This window comes from Salmo salar, chromosome ssa05, assembly GCF_905237065.1.
Source record: "Salmo salar chromosome ssa05, Ssal_v3.1, whole genome shotgun sequence".
Taxonomy (NCBI): Eukaryota; Metazoa; Chordata; class Actinopteri; order Salmoniformes; family Salmonidae; genus Salmo; species Salmo salar.
The window spans coordinates 69,743,518-69,765,259 of NC_059446.1; the positions used below are offsets into that span (position 1 = coordinate 69,743,518).

At 40.1% G+C, this 21,742-nt stretch overlaps 1 protein-coding gene across 3 annotated transcripts; it reads left to right on the forward strand.

Annotated features, from left to right (window-relative positions):
- Nucleotides 1-19: 19 nt before the first annotated feature.
- On the forward strand, nucleotides 20-20,818 carry LOC106605695 (meprin A subunit beta). 3 transcript variants are annotated; one of them, XM_045718684.1, is made up of 16 exons: nucleotides 20-449; nucleotides 846-933; nucleotides 1,268-1,286; nucleotides 1,474-1,512; nucleotides 1,674-1,705; nucleotides 1,795-1,873; nucleotides 2,054-2,171; nucleotides 2,269-2,447; nucleotides 4,116-4,334; nucleotides 4,711-4,875; nucleotides 6,121-6,345; nucleotides 6,871-7,314; nucleotides 7,455-7,460; nucleotides 12,379-12,490; nucleotides 20,020-20,070; nucleotides 20,220-20,818. In XM_045718684.1, exons 1-16 carry the CDS (start codon nucleotides 316-318, stop codon nucleotides 20,296-20,298), a joined length of 1,989 nt encoding a protein of 662 aa, XP_045574640.1. In that variant the 5' UTR covers nucleotides 20-315; the 3' UTR covers nucleotides 20,299-20,818. The 3 variants fall into 3 exon arrangements, with proteins under 3 accessions (XP_045574640.1, XP_045574641.1, XP_014057062.1); XM_014201587.2 differs by having other exon boundaries at nucleotides 293-449; nucleotides 7,455-7,640; XM_045718685.1 differs by lacking the exon at nucleotides 7,455-7,460.
- The last annotated feature ends 924 nt before the right edge of the window (nucleotides 20,819-21,742 follow it).

Consider the following 21,742-nt stretch of genomic DNA (forward strand, 5'->3'; position numbering starts at 1 on the left):
ATTTTGCCATGTCTTATGTGTATTCATGTGACATTTGAGTGACTCAAACATTACAACAGAATCATTGGGCTGGATAGAAATTGTTAGCTGACATGGACCATTTGATCTGAACATTTCTGACAAGATATAGATAGCTCTCTAAGGTCTGCAATGAATGACATGACAAGAGGAAAACTGAAGATGAGCAGTTTTTCCTGTTAGTGTTTCCAATGTCGTGCTTATATATATGTAAATATAAAAATATGTTGATGGTAGCAACAACGTGAGCTGCATTCTTGTAGAATGATGCTTCAAACCAGTTAAGCGATATGGCCAATGAGGAAGAAGGAAATGTTGGAGTATTTTCAAGATGTTTCAGTTCTTATAAATATGAATGGCTGGTTTGAGCGAGCTCACTTTCTTAGGGGCTGTGGTTGGAGATTTTGTCTGGTAGTTAAGTATTCGGAGAGGTATTATTACAATTTTCATGTGTGAATTCTTTTGGAAATTTTACTTGTGAGAGTTAAAAGATCATATTTACACCATGTTAAATGTATGTTATGTTATACAGAATTAGAATATTTTTTACTTGGGAAATTATTTGAAGTCTATTTACTATTATGTTGAAAATGCATAATTCAATAATAAGAGGAAATTATTCTGAGCATGTATAGGGACATTTCACAGTGTACAACCTGTCAGTCAAGCATCAGTCTCATTTGCTCAGGCTCTTACTCAAGTAGAAGTGATGTTTGAAAAAAAAAAGTTGAAAACAAAGTCGATTTAATTATTTTATCAAAACACATGTAAGGGATTATTGTTTGATGTTGTTTTCAAATGATGTTCTGATTTGTGGTTACTGCTAGTAATCTAGACCCTGGCAAGGATATCCAGAGAATGTATATCCATGCCTGTCTTGTTGTGAGCTTAGCTGTCTCACAAGCTTTAGCAGAGGTAAGAAAAAAATATTAGAAATACATACTTTTATAAGTTTAATATATATATATATATATATATATATATATATATATATATATATATATATATATATATATATACATACATACATATATTGTATATCTGTTAATCTGTGTAGCACAAAATGTTGAAGGCAATATGTTTATTTGGATACAATATACTTTCTTATAGGAGAAAACAATTATATAAATAATACAAAACATACTGTTCACCTTAACTCAAAAGGTATTATGAGACATTTACTTTAAGTTTAAGAATGTCAATGTTGTTTTCAAATTTACTAAAATGTATTATTTATCATTCTCCTCAGACTTCTCCAAAAGTCAAAGGTAGGCCAGGGTATCCTAAATGAAAATTATATGAACTGGCTACAGTATATGGACCTGCTAAGTAAAAAAAAAAGAGAGAGAGAAGATGCTTACATCCTGTAATAATTGCAGGTGTAATGTTTTACCAATTGATTATGATTGCTTGTACTTAATATTGGTGACTTGATTATTATTTTTCCTTTTCAAGACATCGAGGATGAGTTGGACATTGACAAAATAAATAAGGGTAAAGACAGACTCTGTAAAGTAATAATACACATTGCATAATACATAAATAAAACATTTGTTAGTAGTTTTGTAAAAAAAAGTACACCTTCATAAAAAGTTACTTTAACTATTTTATTTTAATAACTAATTACTTATTAACACATTGTCTGTTCTTTTCAGACTTACATTTACGTGAAGGGGACATAGTGGAGGTGGTTACAGCAATGGTTAAAATTATTTCTATGTTTTAATGTCACACTCTAACTGAGGAATGTGGGTTAACCAAATCATCTTGTTCCAGACCTTTCAGAAGAATGGCGTTCTGGGGGAAGACAAACGCTGGCAGTCTCCAGTTCCCTATGTTTTAGACTCAAGTCTTGGTGAGTAAAGACATGGGATTCTAATTTTGACTATCTTGTATCAAATATCATACAACTGTAGCATCTATGCCGTAAGCAGAAAAGTCACTTGTTCAATTCCAGTTCCCAGCTGTATTATATTTACTTTGTATCACATTATTGATCTTTATAATGTGGTCACTGTATTTTCTATTTGCACAGATATGAACGCTAAAGGAATCATTCTGCGAGCCTTTGACCAGTTCAGGCTGAAAACATGCATGGACTTCCAGCCCAGAGACTCTGAGATGTACTACCTGACAATTGAGAAACGTACAGGGTAAGACATGTACTGGTGGAACATTTGATAGATATTTTGCTAATCAACAATTAATTACACGGTATGTGTTTTGTGTTAACATGTCCATCCCTGGTAGGTGCTATTCCTATGTAGGGAGAACTTTTCCAAATGGACAGGTTGTTTCCATTGGACAGAACTGTGGTATTATCGCCATCGTGGAACATGAGCTTCTACATGCTCTGGGCTTCTGGCATGAGCAGTCCAGATATGACAGGGATGAATATGTAACCATTGTCAATGAAAACATCCGAGAAGGTTTGACACAATGTTTTCCCCAATTAAACAACAGTTATTTATTATTTGTCTAGTTTTTAGATTCTAGCTTTAATGTGGGATTGTTCAGGCATCTACTGCTTTAGATGAACATTAATGATGTGTAGTGTATGAATACTGTACAGTTCTAAGTCCTCATATTAGAGAAAATGGGGAAATTAATAATATATAGTTTGAATTAATCCTCTACCACCACCTCTGAATTCAATGTTTCACTACAAATAAAACCATGCTAGCATTTAATAATCTCAGGGATGCTCAAACTATTCTTTACCAGCTGTCCTACCCTTCCTTCCCAAATCAAATCAAACTTTATTAGTCACATGCGCCGAATACAACAGGTGTAGACCTTACAGTGAAATGCTTACTTACGAGCCCCTAACCAACAGTGCAGTTTAAAAAAATACAGATAAGAATAAGAAAAAAGTAACAAGCAATTAAAGAGCAGCAGTAAAAAAATAACAATATATACAGGGGGGTGCCGGTAAAGAGTCAATGTGTGGGGACACCGGTTAGTTGAGGTAGTATGTACATGTAGGTAGAGTTCATTAAAGTGACTATGCATAGATGACAACAGAGAGTGGCAGTGGTGTGGAGAGGGGAGGGGGCAATGCAAATAGTCTGGGTAGCCATTTGACTAGATTTTCAGGAGTCTTATGGCTTGGGGGTAGAAGCTGTTTAGAAGCCTCTTGGACCTAGACTTGGTGCTCCGGTACCACTTGCCGTGTGGTAGCAGAGAGAACAGTCTATGACTAGGGTGGCTGGAGTCTTTTACAATTTTTAGGGCCTTCCTCTGACACGCCTGGTATAGAGGTCCTGGAAGGCAGGAAGCTTGGCCCCAGTGATGTACTGGGCCGTTCACACTGTTGTCCTGGCACCACACTGCAAGGTCTCTGACCTCCCCTATAGGCTGTCTCGTTGTTCTCAGTGATCAGGCCTACCACTGTTGTGTCATCGGCAAATGTAATGATGGTGTTGGAGTCGTGCCTGGCCATGGAGTGCAGGAGGGGGCTGAGCACGCACCCCTGAGGGGCCCCTGTGTTGAGGATCAGCGTGGATGTGTTGTTACCTACCCTTACCACCTGGGGGCGGCCCGTTAGGAAGTCCAGGATCCAGTTGCAGAGGGAGGTGTTTAGTCCCAGGGTCCTTAGCTTAGTGATTAGCTTTGCATCATCTGTGGATCTGTTGGGGCGGTATGCAAATTGGAGTGGGTCTAGGGTTTCTGGGATGATGGTGTTGATGTGAGCCATGACCAGCCTTTCAAAGCACTTCATGGCTACAGACGTGCTACGGGTCGGTAGTCATTTAGACAGGTTACCTTAGTGTTCTTGGGCACAGGCACTATGTTAGTCTGCTTAAAACATGTTGGTATTACAGACTCATACAGGGAGAGGTTGAAAATGTCAGTGAAGACACTTGCTAGTTGGTCAGCGCATGCTCGCAGTACACGTCCTGGTAATCTCTCCTCCTTCTAGACTCTGATCTGTGTTTTAACAATATGGTTATATGTTTTATTATTATTTCATGCACTTTGTGGGCTACAAATTAATGTCACTTTACAATAAAAAAATGTACTAAATGATGGTGATTATTATTATGTATTATTATCATCATTATTAGTTACGTCATATAAGATTTTTTTGCTTTCAGGATACCAAAACAACTTTAATAAGTACAGTGAGAATGACACCACCACCCTGGGTACTCCGTATGACTACTACTCAGTGATGCACTACAGCAAAGATGCCTTCACCAATGGCAATGGATCCACTATCATCACTAAGCAACCAGAGTTCCAGGAAGTGATTGGCCAAAGACTGGAAATGAGCTCCAATGATGTCTTGAAGCTGAATCGAATGTACAGTTGTAGTAAGTGTTGGATAGCTCTGTCAGAATGTCTGTTGATAACACTAACGCTTTACAATAAGAGTATGGTACTGTACGGATCTAGATATGGTATTTAGAGGTATACTACCTCGAACCTTAATCTGAATTCAAACCTTACAAACATAACCATAACAACTTTTGAAGTGTATAGTTTATTGTGCATGTAAGTGCAAGGGATATATACTGTATCTTATGGTATTCCAAAACGCAGATCTTTACCTAACTGAGTATGAAAGTCTCTTCTCCAACCATTTGTCAAAGTCATTTCTGTAAGGTCATAATTCTGCATGTGAACACCCGATTCAGGGCTTAAATCGACATTGAGAACAGACGGTAATATTTTTGTTTCACGTTGTAGATGCATCTGTTGCATTTAAGGAAAGTTGCAGCTTTTCCAATAGCGGATTGTGTGGGATGAGTCGCTGCTCTCGGAGTGCGGAGAAAGACAGTGAAAATGGCTGGGAGAGAGTGACACAGGCTGCAGGGGGTCCCTATACCAACCACAGCAACCTGGGCACTAATGGTAAGATTTTGTGATAAATTATTAGTGAGACCATTTCATTTGTATTTTTATTTATTATGGATGCCCATTAGCTGCTGCCAAGGCTTGCATGAGTTACTTAATGTGGTATAGAGTTCCATGTAGTCATGACTCTATGTAGTACTGTATGCCTCCCATAATCTGTTCTGGACTTGGGGACTGTGAAAAGACATCTTGTGGTATGTCTTGTGGGGTATGTATGTGTGTCCAAGCTGTGTGTCAGTAGCTCAAACAGACAGCTTGGTGCATTCAACATGTCAAAACCTCTCACAAATACAAGTAGTGATGAAGTCAATCTCTCCTCTACTTTGAGCCAGGAGAGATCGACATGCATATTATTAATGTTAGCTCTCTGTGTACATCCAAGTGCCAGCCGTGCTGCCCTATTCTGAGCCAATAGCAATTTTCTAAAGTCCCTCTTTGCGGCACCTGACCACACGACTGAACGGTAGTCCTGGTGCAACAAAACTAGGGCTTGTTGGACCTGGCTTGTTGATAGTGCCGTTAAGAAGGCAGAGCAGCGCTTCATTATGGACTGACTTCTCCCCATCTTAGCTGTTGTATCAATATATTTTGACCATGACAGTTTACAATCCAGGGTTACTCCAAGCAGTTTAGTCGCCTCAACGTCCACATTATTCATTACAAGATTTAGTTGAGAGGTTTAGTGAATGATTTGTCCCAAATACAATGCTTTTAGTTTTTAAATATTTAGGACTAACTGATTCCTTGCCACCCATTCTGAAACTAACTGCAGCTCTTTGTTAAGTGTTGCAGTGATTTCAGTCACTGCAGTAGCTCATGTGTCTAGTGTTGAGTCATCCGCATACATAGACACACTGGCTTTACTCAAAGCTAGTGACATGTAAGGGGCCTAGACAGTTGCCCTGGGGAATTCCTGATTCTACCTGGATTATGTTAAAGAACACCCTCTGTGTTCTGTTAGACAGGTAACTCTTTATCCACAATACGTTTTCTGAGATGGATATAGACATCCTTCTATGTGTATGTACAATTTATTTGCTACAAAATGCAACAGAATAAACAAATAATTTCAGTCCATTAAAGTAATTAACAGAATATGTACATCTCTCTTTATAATATGGAAGCCCACACCCTCGCTATGGTAACTGGTCAATATTGAACCTATACAATAATAATATATAATCGACATGTTACATAAAATTTTGACTGAATCCCACTTAAAGGAATTCATATTTTCCCAAGGTACTGGTTTCTTCATGCATGCCAGCACAGCGTCAGGCCAGGAGGGGGACACAGCCTGGCTGGAGAGCAGGGAGATGACTCCCAGCAGGAAGTGCAGTGTCCAGTGTCTGCAGTTCTACTACTACCACAGTGGTAACGAGTCAGACCAGCTCAACATCTGGATCAGAGAGTATCGTGATGAGAGAGACCCTAACGGAACTCTACGCCTCATGGGCCAGATCACAGGTAATCTACTCTCTGAGTAAGGCATGTCAGTCCTGACTATATAGAAAAAAGACATCACTACAAGGAATAAAATGTGGTCACAGCTGGTGCAGAGTTTCCTTCAAGGGCTTGGGCAAAGGTCGGATCCAATGTGTTTAATAACGATGGCTACCTATCTAAAATAATCTCTCTTACACTGAACATGTGCAAGAGCTATGGTCACTCAGACATGGGATGCCAGAATATGATGGATCACAGTTTGGAAAGCCTGAGTTGTATGTGTCCAACAGCTGTTATATCACTGATAAGGTATTGGCCTTTAAAAAAAATGTTTTTCATTTAACCATTATTTAACTTGGCAAGTCAGTTAATAACAAATTCTTATTTACAATGACGGCCTAGGAACAGTTGGTTAACTGCCTTGTTCAGGGGCAGAATGACAGATTTTTTACCTTGTCAGCTCGGGGATTCAATCTAGCAACCTTTCGGTTACTGGCTCAACGCTCTAACCACTAGTTAACAGAAACTCACAATTTCCTCCTCCAGGTTCCCCAGCGTCTTACTGGCAGCTCCACCACGTGTCCCTGAACGCCACCAAAACCTTCCAGGTGGAGTTTGAGGTGCGTAAAGGAGCAGGACCATCTACAGGCGGGGTTTCCATCGATGACATCAACCTGTCAGAGACAGAATGCCCCCATCACACCTGGCAGATTAGAGACTTTGAGAATGTTGCAAAGAACACTGACACCTGGCTATTCAGTCCAAGACACTACTCCAGAGACGGCTACGCCTATCAGCTGATGGTTGTTCTGAGATCAAGTTATATTGGAGTCTATGCACGCCTCCTGTCTGGTAAATATGATGACCAGCTCCAGTGGCCCTGCCCATGGAGACAGATAACGTTTCTGCTGATGGACCAGAACCCAAACATCCAGCTACGTATGTCCAAGCAGAACAGCATCTCCACTGATCCTGAACAGATTGATTATAGTGAGTCAAACAGCTTTACATTATTAGAATGAAATTGTATACCCATGAGATTATTTCTGTGCATTTTCAAATCAACGTGTTATATTATCATAAGCAACCTTAAGTATTTACGTTTTACATGTGTTTACATGATTTTACAGAAAATGGTGAGAAGTATTTATTTTGGGACATCCCTCGTAAAAATGGAACCTTTTACAAACAAGAGGGCAATGACTCAATCTACGCAACCAAAGGTTGGGGCTACGGCTATTTTATGTCCTTTAAGGACATCAAGGACAATGGCTTCCTCAAGGGTGGAGACATCATCTTTCTCACTTCCATGCAAGGTTAGCTATTCAAATCTGATAACGTACTTACAGTTCATGGGGGGTTAAACATAAAATGTTGTGTTAAATTAAAACCAGCTAAAAAGTTAAAAACACTTACATAACATGAATAATTATTGTTTTAAACCCCCTAAAGTCGATTGATGCTCCACAGCATCAAACGGTGGCATAATTTTGAATCTTGAATAGCTCCCTGTGTGTTTATGCTCGAGATTTACCATAATATCTTGTAGCGGTTTAACTTGAAATCGGTTGTTAAACCCGAACCGTGTGAGCTAAAAACAAATATGTCACCAATATCGAAAGGGGAGACTCTCATGAACTGGACAGTGTTGGTTGTTTGGTTCCTATAATTAGTTCACATCACGCCTTACGGTAGCGATATGAACCCGAGGCTTTCTGAAGACTTCGGAACTTTCACCAAATTGTACCGAAAAACAGCTAATTACTTATAACTTCATTATCCGTTCACAATGCACATTAGTGACATCTGCTGGTCAGCAATAAATAGCAGCATATGCTTATCAGATACATGTAAATCGTTGGCTTTTTGTAGCCTATAATCAGTTGGAATACCAAGTTCACATCTTACATCATGCTTCCCTCTTTTGCCTTCAAGTTGACCATTTTTCTAAAACGGAATCTATTGCATCATTTAGGGTGCTTAAGATAGACGCTTATACTATACTAGGGGTGGCAGGTAGCCTAGTGGTTAGAGCGTTGGGCCAGTAACCGAAAGGTTGCTAGATCGAATCCCCGAGCTAACAATGTACAAATCTGAGTTTACTCTATCTACCAGTGAGGTGAAATTATATGAAAAAAAAAAAAAAAAATCAGTTCCGAACAGAATGGACTACATTTTTTTTACTTTAACCTTTGTCAAAGTAGATTTTTTTGTTTAGAACGAGTGCAAAGACAAATTGAGTTATTGCACACGCTCACTTCAGAGTAGGGGTTCCCTCATGGAAATATGCAAATACATGCTAGAATGCGCCACTAGGATCTCGCTCGCTCGTGCTTGGCTCTGCTCACCTCCTTGCTTGTTCTGCCCACTGTGACTAATTTGTTCACATTTCAAACGACGGGCTGTGGTCTATCTTGGTTTAGTTATAAAAATATTTGGGCATACTGCTTCAAAGTTAGCTGCTTAGCAATTTCGACACATGCCTCGGTACTCCGGTATCAAACGTAACATCACTACTTTACGGCAGTCATCTGCACTCTTTTGCAGACTTCCTGATTTCGAAGAGGTCTTGTCACAAAACTGACTGTCCAGACCGAACCGTTAGAGCTACAAATAAATATGTCACCAATATCAACAGGTGTCGGTTGATCTGCTCTATGACACACAAGCTTCAGGGGAGTCATCTGAAATTAACCCAGGACCGGGCTGTACAAATTGCTAAAAATGCATGGGGGTAAAATTTGCCCAAAATAACATGCCCAAACATGGGTCAAAAAAAAAATCTCGAATATCTCTCAGATATACGACAGACACTTCAAAAACTTGTTCCTTATGATTTACTTGTTGACTGTCTGTTTTACCATTTATGAATGTGTTATTCAATGTGTTTCTATGGGCAATAGCAGTGTTGTGACGTGACTATCATTAATATGATGACTTTATTTATCAAATAATTAACTACTATGCTTAATTGGTACTCAATTAAATGAATCATGTAACAATTAACTCATTAGGAATGTGGGGCACCACGGGAAAAGTTGTTTACCGAGTTACTATCTCCTGACTTAAAATATTAATATATCTCTTACATTAATAACAGTCGATTATTAATTATTACCTCATCGGTCTCATTCTGAACGTCACAGACTTCGTAAATCTGCACAAACCCAGGTCTCACTGATCATTCTGTACCACACAAATTGATTTATTTATTTACTAACAAGCTAAATGATAACATAAGATACACACACGGTATTGGTTATTGATTAGAAACTTAATACGAGGACAACAGGTCCCTAGCGGACTAACACAATATGGCACTTGTTACACAAGATGGAGAGTTAACCTCTCTAGGGTATGTGGGACGAAATCGTCCCACCTACTCAACAGCCAGTGGAATCCCGTGGCGCGATATTCAAATACCTTAGTAATGCTATTACTTCAATTTCTCAAACATATGACTATTTTACACCATTTTAAAGACAAGACTCTCGTTAATCTAACCACACTGTCCGATTTCAAAAAGGCTTTACAACGAAAGCAAAACATTAGATTATGTCAGCAGAGTACCCAGCCAGAAATAATCAGACACCCATTTTTCAAGCTAGCATATAATGTCACATAAACCCAAACCACAGCTAAATGCAGCACTAACCTTTGATGATCTTCATCAGATGACACTCCTAGGACATTATGTTATACAATACATGCATGTTTTGTTCAATCAAGTTCATATTTATATCAAAAAACAGCTTTTTACATTAGCATGTGACGTTCAGAACTAGCATACCCACCGCAAACTTCCGGTGAATTTACTAAATTACTCACGATAAACGTTCACAAAAAACATAACAATTATTTTAAGAATTATAGATACAGAACTCCTTTATGCAATCGCTATGTCCGATTTTAAAATAGCTTTTCGGCAAAAGCACATTTTGCAATATTCTGAGTAGATAGCTCGCCATCACGGGCTAGCTAATTTGACACCCACCAAGTTTGGCCCTCACCAAACTCAGATTTACTATTAGAAAAATGTGATTACCTTTGCTGTTCTTCGTCAGAATGCACTCCCAGGACTTCTACTTCAAAAACAAATGTTGGTTTGGTTCAAAATAATCCATAGTTATGTTCAAATATCCTCTGTTTTGTTCGTGCGTTCAAGACACTATCCGAAGGGTGACGAAGGGTTACGCGCCCGACGTGTTTCGTGACAAAAAAATTCTAAATATTCCATTACCGTACTTCGAAGCATGTCAACCGCTGTTTAAAATCAATTTTTATGCGATTTTTCTCATAAAAAAGCGATAATATTCCGACCGGGAAAGCCCTGTTTTCGTTCAAAGACGAGAAAATAAAAACATGGTGTCGCCTCATGCACGCGCCTCCAGTCTCATTGTTCTCTGATCGACTACTATCCAAATGCGCTACTGTTTTTCAGCCAGGGGCTCCAAAGGCATCATTCAGCGTTTTGCCGCCTTCTGAGAGCCTATAGGAGCCGTAGGAAGTGTCACGTTACAGCAGAGATCCTCAGTTTTCAATAAAGAGAGTGTAGAAGCCCAAGAAATGGTCAGAGAGGGCACTTCCTGTAAGGAATCTTCTCAGGTTTTTGCCTGCCATATGAGTTCTGTTATACTCACAGACACCATTCAAACAGTTTTAGAAACTTTAGGGTGTTTTCTATCCAAAGCCAATAATTATATGCATATTCTAGTTTCTGGGCAGTAGTAATAACCAGATTAAATCGGGTACGTTTTTTATCCGGCCGTGCAAATACTGCCCCCTATCCCCAACAGGTTAAAGAGAGAGGGAGAGAAAGCGAGAAAGAGAAGAAACACTTGGATACATTTGGAAACTATGCTTACAGTAGCCCTAATACCTTGCCCGATCTGCCGCTCTTTTGGCTAAGACTTAATGTATGTATTAACGTGTTGAAGGTCTTCGTTGGGTATCTCTGTTGGGCCCAGGCCTTCATGGGCAGGGTTCCACTTGGTGAGAAGGGGGGCCTGTTCTTCGGATGGCCTTCTCCTTCGTTCTCGGGTGTAAATCTCTGATTGTCCACAAGACTTCACAATGTCCTTCTTCTTAGTTGTCTGTTTACTTGCACTTGTTCTGGAAGAGTGGTCTTCTGAAGACGGGCTAATCAGCCGTGTCGATGATCCCAGAGTGGTGATGAAAGCAGTGTAGGAAACGATGATTTGAAGAGAATAACCGGATGGTCCTACTTAAATTCACCTTCTTAGATACAGTACTATCTAAGAACATCTACTCAATCGTAGCTTCTTCATCCTCGTGTTGCAGTTTTCGGGGTCGTGACTAATGTGGACCAAGCTGCAGTTTATGGTCCGTCTAGTCCCCTATGTTAATTCTTAACTCAATACTTTTATACCCTCGAGTAGAAAGGGGCATTTACGTCATGCTGACACTCTCTCAGGGCTCCCTGGGACGTGGCTAGTTACGAGGCAAGGTATCAATTTACTATGATCTCGTTAGAGACTAAAATCAATCTTATCACAAAAACATTCTCTCATCCTTGATATTTTCTACACAACGTAAAGGGTGTAAACCTGATATACACCGTGTAAAAGCTTTTCAAGTTACAACGTTATAATGTCTTTATAATAATTTTAATGACATCACATAATACACACACATTTTCCATATTCCATCTCTCATCCTTCCCAACATTCGGATGTTGAAATATACTGTCCCAGTGTTCATTGTTTGATGTTGAAGTTTTGGGTGGCCACTCTTCTGGAACACAAAGACATTCCAAACTAGAGACCAAAAGGAATCGTCTACTGCCTACAATTTACGATCGACGTCAGGTGTCATAAAACCCCCACATCCATCCCTCCCCCCTCTGTGGGTGAGAGGGCTTTATTGAAATCTGATCCACTGTAACCTGATCCTTGGATCCTCACAGGAGAGTCATGACAGCAGTAAATATCAAATTCAATGTTCCAGAATCTTTCCCGTTTCTTATGTAATTTACCATTTCAAAATTACCAGAACAGAACAAATACACTATGCAAATTTTGGTTTTGTCTCCAGATATCTCCAGTCTGCAGTATGCCGGTAACAACTCACTTCCCTGTCCCACTCCACCACCACAGGACTTCACCCTGTTGCATAGCAAGCGGGAGGAGGGCCCATGTTCAGCCAGGTACAATCTTTCTGGTCACAGACTTAAATGAGCCTTATAAGTGTAATAATTGTTGTATTTTTAACACAAAAGTAATATCTTGGTGACAATACATGAATTGCAGACTATATCCAACATTATAAACTGGGTGGTTCAAGCCCTGAATGCTGATTGGCTGAAAGCCGTGGTATGAGACCGTATACCACGGTTATGACAAAACATTTATTTTTACTGTTCTAATTACGTTTGTAACCAGTTTATAATAGCAAGTTTCTAATGTCTAAGAACAGCCCTTAGCCATGGTATATTGGCTACATGCCAAACCACCTAGGGCCTTATTGCTTAAGTATGCCTTGAACTATGGTTTGAGGTCTGGGTTTATCACCCCTTCAAAACATAATAATATTGTGTGCTTTTTGCTTCTTCTGTGTTCTCTTATTTTTAATGATCATAGTGTATTTGTTCTGTTCTGGTAGTTTTTAAATTGTAAATAAAATAAATTATAAATTCTATAAGAAACAAGTCACAATACCCCATGCTGCCATGCACAGCAAGCACTCTATGATATCTCTTCTTTAGTGCCATCTACTGTATTGATGAAAAATTGCCTCTTTGCAATAGTCTGCAAACACATTCTATTCTCTTTTCAAAAGGTATCACACCTACAACAGAAGAAGAAAATGGGAATTTAAACCATTACCAAACCATTACCAGAAAGCGACTTCCTATACATTAAGCAGTGGTGTACATACATAAATAGGGATTCCAGTATGTACAAACTTTGAAAAGCATAATCATTTAAAGGGTACATTTTCAGTTGCTACATCCATATTTGGACTTAATGATATACAGTGCATTCAGAAAGTATTAAGACTCCTTCCTTTTTCCACATTTTGTTACATTACAGCCTTCTTCTAAAATTGATTTTTTTTTTAAATGAATCATCAATCTACACACAATACCCCATAATGACAAAGCAAAACAGGTTTGTAGACATTTGTAGACAAAATAAATGGAAATATTACATTTACATAAGTATTCAGACCCTTTACTTAGACTTTGTTGAAGCACCTTTGGCAGTGATTACAGCCTTGAGTCTTCTTGGGTATGACACTACAAGCCTGGCACACCTGTATTTGGGGAGTTTCTCCCATTCTTCTATGCAGATCCTCTCAAGCTCTGTCAGGTTGGATGGGGAGCATCGCTGCACAGCAATTTTCAAGTTTCTCCAGAGATGTTCGATCGGGTTCAAGTCCGGGCTCTGGCTGGGCCACTCAAGGACATTCAGAGACTAGTCCTGAAGCCACTCCTGCGTTGTCTTGGCTGTGTGCTTAGGGTTGTTATCCCGTTGGAAGGTGAACATTCACCCCAGCCTGAGGTCCTGAGCGCTCTGGAGCAGGTTTTCATCAAGGATCTCTCTGTACTTTGCTCCGTTCATCTTTCCCACGATCGTGACTAGTCTCCCAGTCCCTGCCACGGAAAAACTTTCAATCAAGATGTAGAAACATCTCAAGGATCATCAATGGAAACAGGATGAAAATTTACCCAAAAATCTAAAACCCTTTTTTTTTTTTTTTTATGAATTGGACAATAAGGCTGTAACACAGCAAAAGGCTGTAACGTAACAAAATGTGGAAAAAGTCCAGTAATCAACACGTTTATCTTTAAGATAGTGTTTTTGCAAATCAAACATTTCAGCAGAGACTAGAGCTGTTTTCGAGGCCCCCTAAAGCGAGACCAATTCAAGCCAAAGACCGGAGCAAATTGAGTCCGATTCACGAACAAGACCGGAGGGAGGGGGGGCAAGACCGAGTGAAGACCGCGACCGGGAGGGGTCCAAGACCAGAAAAATGCGAGATCAATACAAGACAATGATTGTGATTTTGTCAAATCGCCACCAAAACAGTTCAAAATGTCCAGCATTTCTGTGTTCATATCAGAAGAACATATGGATTCTTTAGACATTCAGAATGGGGGAAAAAATGCATGCTAAGGGCAAATAAAGGCACTCTACAAATGATAACTAACCCAAAACACAGTGGGAAACAATGGGCGTTCTACGCCTTCAGAAAAGGGCTAAGGATTTATAAGATAATAATTCTAAATAGTTATATATTATTTTCAATGATGTTCTGATTTAATCTCTTCCATTTTTGTTGCGAAGGGTTAACGAAGATCCAATCAGGATTTTTCTATGCTGTTGGGACATAAATCTTGCTTGGCAAGTCAGCCATTGGCTAAAATAAGTGAAAATAAATTTAATTTGGACCTAATCTATGGATTTCACAACTGAGAATACAGATATGCATCTTTTGGTCACAGATACCTTAGAAAAAAGGTAGGTGCGTGGATCAGAAAACCAATCAGTATCTAGTGTGACCATCATTCGCCTCATGCAGCACGACACATCTTCTCACAAAGTTGATCAGGCGGTTGATTGTGGCCTGTGGAATGTTGTCCCACTCCTCTTTCTTGGCTGTGCAAAGTTGCTGGATATTGGCAGGATCTGAAAAACGCTGCCGATCCAGAGCTTCCCAAACATGGTCAATGGGTGACATGTCTGATTAGTATGCAGGTCAGGGAAGAACTGGGACATTTTCAGCTTCCAGGAATTGTGTACAGATCCTTGTGGCATGGGGCCATGCATTATCATGCTGAAACATGTGATCGCGGCAGATGAATGGCACGACAATGGGCCTCAGGATCTTAAATAAAATCAAATGTTATTTGTCACATGCGCCGAATACAACCGGTGTAGACCTTACAATGAAATGCTGACTTACAATCCCTTAACACTTTTTTTTTTTAAACGGCATTGTTGGTTAAGAAAGTATTTACTAAAATAAACTTAAGTGTAAATATACAGTTGAAGTTGGAAGTTTACATACACCTTAGCCAAATACATTTAAACTCAGTTTTTCACAATTCCTGACATTTAATCTGAGTAAAAATTTTCTGTCTTAGGTCAGTTAGGATCACCACTTTATTTTAAGAATGTGAAATGAGAGAATTATTTATTTCAACTTTTATTTCTTTCATCACATTCCCAGTGGGTCAGAAGTTTACATACACTCAATTAGCATTTGGTAGCATTGCCTTGAAATCTTTTAACTTGGGTCAAACATTTCAGGTAGCCTTCCACAAGCTTCCCACAATAAGTTGGGTGAATTTTGGCCCATTCCTCCTGACAGAGCTGGTGTAACTGAGTCAGGTTGGTAGGCCTCCTTGCGCACACACACACACTTTTTCAGTTCTGCCCACAAATGTTCTATGGGTTTGAGGTCATGGCTTTGTGATGGCCACTCCAATACCTTGACTTTGTTGCCTTTAAGCCATTTTGCCAAAACCTTGGAAGTATGCTTGGGGTCATTGTCCATTTGGAAGACCCATTTGCGACCAAGCCTTAACTTCCTGACTGATGTCTTGAGATGTTGCTTCAATATATCCACATAATTGTCCTCATGATGCCATTTATTTTGTGAAGTGCACCAGTCCCTCCTGCAGCAAAGCACCCCCAAATGATGCTACCACCCCTGTGCTTCACAGTTGGGATGGTGTTCTTCGGCTTGCAAGCCTCCCCCTTTTTCCTCCAAACATAACGATGGTCATTATGGCCAAACAGTTCAATTTTTGTTTCATCAGACCAGAGGACATTTCTTCAAAAAGTACGAACTTTGTCCCCATGTGCAGTTGCAAACCGTAGTCTGGCTTTTTTATGGCGATTTTGGAGCAGTGGCTTCTTCCTTGCTGAGCGGCCTTTCAGGTTATGTTGATATAGGACTCATTTTACTGTGGATATAGATACTTTTGTACCTGTTTCCTCCAGCATCTTCACAAGGTTCTTTGCTTTTGTTCTGGGATTGATTTGTAGTTTTCACACCAAAGTACGTTCATCTCTAGGAGACAGAACGCGCCTCCTTCCTGAGCGGTATGATGGCTGCGTGGTCCCATGGTGTTTATACTTGCATACTATTGTTTGTACACCTTCAGGCATTTGGAAATTGCTCCCAAGGATGAACCAGACTTGGTCTTGGCTGATTTCTTTAGATTTTCCCATGATGTCAAGCAAAGAGGCACTGAGTTTGAAGGTAGGCCTTGAAATACATCCACAGGTACACCTCCAATTGACTCAAATGATGTCAGTTAGCATATCAGTAGCTTCTAAAGCCATGACATAATTTTCTGGAATTTTCCAACTTGTTTAAAGGCACAGTCAACTTAATGTATGTAAACTTCTGACCCACTGGAATTGTGATACAGTGAATTATAAGTGAAATAATCTGTCTGTTAACAATTGTTGGAAAAATGACTTGTGTCATGCACAAAGTAGATGTCCTAACCGACTTGCCAAAACTATAGTTTGTTAACAAGAAATTTGTGGAGTGGTTGAAAAACAAGTTTTAATGACTCCAACCTAATTGTATGTAAACTTCCGACTTCAACTGTGTGTGTGTGTGTGTGTGTGTGTGTGTGTGTGTGTGTGTGTGTGTGTGTGTGTGTGTGTATATATATATATATATATATATATATATATATAAAGAAAAAACTGAAAATAACTAGCAACAATAAAATAACAGTAGCGAGACTATATACAGGGGGTCCTGGGACAGAGTCAATGTGCGGCGGCACCGGTTAGTCGAGGTAATTGAGGTAGTATGTACATGTAGGTAAAGTGACTATGCATGGCTAATAAACAAAGAGTAGCAGCAACGTAAAAATGGGGGGAGGGGTGGGGACAATGCAAAAAGTCCTGGTAGCCATTTGATTTGCTGTTCAGTAGTTTTATGGCTTGGGGGTAGAATCTGTTAAGAAGCCTTTTGGACCTACACTTGGCAATCCGGTATCACTTGCCATGTAGTAGCAGAGAGAACAGTCAATGACTAGGGTGGCTGGAGTCATTGCAATTTTTTGGGCCTTACTCTGACACCGCCTGGTTTAGAGGTCCTGGATGGCAGAAAGCTTGGCCCCAGTGATGTACTGGGCAGTTCGCAGTACCCTCTATTGTGCCTTGCGGTTCGAGGCCGAGCAGTTGACATAACAGGCGGTGATGCAACCAGTCAGGATGCTCTCGATGGTGCAGCTGTAGAACTTTTTGACGATCTGAGGACCCATGCCAAATCTTTTCAGCCTCCTGAGGGGGAATAGGCGTTGTCGTGCCCTCTTCACGACTGTCTTTGTGTGTTTGGACCGTGATAGTTTGTTGGTGGACACCAATGAACTTGAAACTCTCAACCTGCTCCACTACAGCCCCGTCGATGACAATGGGGGAGTGCATGGTCCTCCTTTTTCTGCAGTCCACAATCATCTCCTTTGTCTTGATCATGTTGAGGGAGAGGTTGTTATCCTGGCACCACACTGCCAGGACTCTGACCTCCTCCCTATAGGCTGTCTCATCGTTATCAGTGATCAGGCCTACCACTGTTGTGTCGTTGGCAAACTTAATGATGGTGTTCGAGTCGTGCTTGGCCATGCAGTCATGGGTGAACTGGGAGTAGAAGAGGGGACTGAGCACGCACCCCTGAGGGACCCCTGTGTTGAGGATCAGTGTGGGCTATGTGTTGTTACCTACCCTTACCACCTGGGGGTCCAGGATCCAGTTGTAGAGGGAGGTGTTTAGTCCCAGGGTCCTTAGCTTAGTGATGAGCTTTGAGGGCACTATGGTGTTGTAAAGCTGAGCTGTAGTCAATGAATTGCATTCTCACTTAGGTGTTCCTTATGTCCAGGTGGGAAAGGGCAGTGTGGAGTGCAATAGAGATTGTATCAAGTGTGGATCTGTTGGGGCGGTATGTACATTGGAGTGGGTCTAGGGTTTCTGGGATAATGGTGTTGATGTGAGCCATGACCACCCTTTCAAAGCACTTCATGGCTACAGACGTGAGTGCTACGGGTTGGTAGTCATTTAGGCAGGTTACCTTGGTGTTCTTGGGTACAGGGACTATGGTGGTCTGCTTGAAATATGTTGGTATTACAGAAAATGTCAGTGAAGATACTTGCCAGTTGGTCAGAGCATGCTTGGATTACACGTCCTGGTAATCCGTCTGGCCCTGCGGCCTTGTGAATTTTGACCTGTTTAAAGGTCTTACTCACATAGGCTACGGAGAGCGTGATCACACAGTCGTCCGGAACAGCTGATGCTCTCATGCACGGTATCTCTGTGCATTCAAATTGGGGCGGCAAGTAGCCTAGTGGTTAGAGTGTTGGGCCAGTAACCAAAAGGTTGCTAGATCAAATCCCCTAGCTGACAAGGTAAAAATCTGCCATTCTGCCCCTGATCAAGGCAGTTAACCCACTATTACTAGGCCGTCATTGTAAATAAGAATTTGTTCTTAACGGACTTGTCTAGCTAAATAAAGGTTAAATAAAAATTGCCATCAATAAAATGCAATTGTGTTGGTTGTCCGTATCTTATGCCTGCCCATACCATAACTCCATCGCCACCATCTGTCAGCAAACAGAGTGCCACTCATCAGCAAACCGCTCGCCCACACGAGGACATACACGGTCTGCCATCTGCCGGTACAGTTAAAACCAGGATTCATCCGTGAAGAGCGCACTTCTCCAGCATGCCAGTGGTGAGCATTTTCCCACTGAAGTCGTTTACGAAGCCGAATTGCAGTCAGGTCAAAACCCTGGTGAGGACAACTATTTTGAAAATCTTCGCTTTTACAAACCCACAGTTTCATCAGCCGTCCGGGTGGCTGGTTTCAGACGATTCCAAAGGTGAAGTAGCCTGATGAAGAGGTTCTGAGCTGGTGTTGTTACACGTGTTCTGCAGTTGTGAGGCTAGTTGGACGTACTGACAAATTCTCTAAAACAACGTTGGAGGCGGCTTATAGTAGAGGAATGAACATTAAATTCTCTGGCAACAGCTCTGGTTGACATTCCTGCAGTCAACATTCCAATTGCACGCTCATCTGTGGCATTGTGTTGTGTGACAAAACTGCACATTTTAGTGTGGCCTTTTATTGTCCCCAGCACAAGGTGCACCTGTGTAATTATCATGTTGTTTAATCAGCTTCTTGATATACCACACCAGTCAGGTGGCGGGATTATCTTGGCAATGGAGAAATGCTCACTAACAGGGATGTAACATTGGGAAATGCTTAGCCTAATGATTGTGTTTTCATATTCTAATGATTGGGACGTAGAGGCTTATTATGTCTAAGTGAATGGACTGCTTATCCTTTAACATTATGCTGTTTGTGACTGCTGTTTTTCCATTGGCCTTATGCAGTGGTGTAGCAGAGCCTTGTTAAGTGGGTATACTCAAACTGGCCTGCCCAGCAAAGAAAAGGCACCCTGTGTGAAAAATCAGTCTTAAAAATATATTTTTCTGATTTTCACTCTCAAAAATCACAATTTTGTTTTATGGAAAAACAAAAATGTGTTGTGATTATAGAATATAGCATATCTTTGTTTGTAATAAAAAAAAAATGTATGTAAGACTACAGTTTCAGTGGTTTGTTCCAAACATCAGAAACCAAAGACTGTCCAACTACTCATTATTATGTCAACTTTTATTTGAAATGTTTCTGTATCCTTTGCTGTAGGCTCATTACCACCACTCTCCCTCCTCCAACAACAACTGAGGAAGACAACAGGTACTCAAACCCGTCCCCCTTTACATATTACTCTAACGTTACCTCGTGTCACAATTGTGGCCATAACAGTAGGTAATACATACATCATTAAAGTGAATTGTAGCCAAAGAAAACTAACAACACTATTATCTTTATTATCTCACCTCTAGCATCTTTGGCTTCTCTCCTGGTTTTGCCTCCTCCCCTGTGGTCATCCTTCTGACTCTTCTGCTGCTGTTGACTCACTGATGTGACAGCTCCCATCCTCACCTGGCCTTTGAATATAGGGAGCAGGAGTGAAAGTCTGGCCCTGGTTGTAGGAAGTCGAGCTAGCCTATTCTAAAACCCATAGACGTTTTTTGCATTTACCAATGTAAGGAATCTGTTGAAATGAATCTTGATTTTTGTCCACAACTGACAATAGGATGACTCATCTCATTTAACAGATAATTGTGAATGCAATGACAAAATGGCAAATTGATTATTAATGGTGGTGGACCTACATAATGGCACTTTTTTAAATAATGCTTTTATTACATTTTATATTTTTCTTTCAAGGAGCAGTCAATATATTAATTCACTCCACTTCTTCTAGTTAAGTTTGTCTGTTATGATTGAAAATAATATATACCTATTACCTAGTTATGATCATACCTATTTGTCAATGAAAATAGAAAAAAATTATAAAGTAAATGTATCTTCTCAATGAATGCGATTTAATATCTTAATCATTTGAATGTGTTTCTAATAAACACTATCTTCTAACATGCCCCTTTCAGTCCCCCAATATACTTACACATTCTTTATTTTTAAACGAGTCTTACCTTGTTTGTCTAAAACTTTACCTAGTAAATGAATATAACCTTCGTGTCACAGTGCCATGTTTACCTTCAACGTGCAAATAACAATCTGAAATGGATGTTGTGACTTTGAAAGAATGTATACAAGTCAATCAATCAATACAAAGCACTCATCCCTCATACCAGCACAAACCTGTGTAACAACAGGGACAAATAGCAACAAACCTTGCGTCACCATAGACAACAACTGACAGTAACTTTGTTTGATGCTCTTGCAGCTGACTGAAATATGTACAGTTGTCTCTGCATGAGTGATTACACTGTTTCTTGCTTCATGATGTGTATCATAAAAGGACAGACTAACCTGATGCGTCTGTCTTTTCAGACATTTCACATCTCTAATGTCTTCCATAACAGTGAGCACTGAGACTTGACGAACTGTCCCCACGCTTTCCTGAACACATCTATTTATGGTCTTATACTGTATGAAGAAAACACTAATCAGGTCATACCATATACTGCATGTCTTAGCTGGAAGTTAAAATGTGACAAATTATCGGCCTACATAGACTACGGTATATGGTGGTTGGTGGTCCACAAGTACTCCTTTCCTCAAGAAGGCTGAACTGGTGTCTTTCATTTTGCTCTTTAATGATTTGGAGGTCAGATATAAAGATCTAATATTAATTACCTCATCTGATTTCCACAGTTTAGTGAAACAGTAAGAAACAAAGATTTTAATGAGAAATAAAAATAATCACAATGGATATTTAGATGAATGAGGTGATCTTTCTAGTTGTGTTGGAGTGCAATTATTACACTGTCTTTTGTTTTGACGAAAATAAAATATGTAAGGGTGAGGGCAATAATGTGAGCCTGCAGCATCTTTACAA

Coding starts and splice junctions, on each gene's coding strand:
- LOC106605695 (XM_014201587.2), top strand. CDS start 316: ATGAGGAAGAAGGAAATGTTGGAGTATTTTCAAGATGTTTCAGTTCTT. Junction 7,641..12,378: donor CTTTCTCACTTCCATGCAAG/GTTAGCTATTCA, acceptor TTTTGTCTCCAG/ATATCTCCAGTCTGCAGTAT. Junction 12,491..20,019: donor GAGGGCCCATGTTCAGCCAG/GTACAATCTTTC, acceptor CCTTTGCTGTAG/GCTCATTACCACCACTCTCC.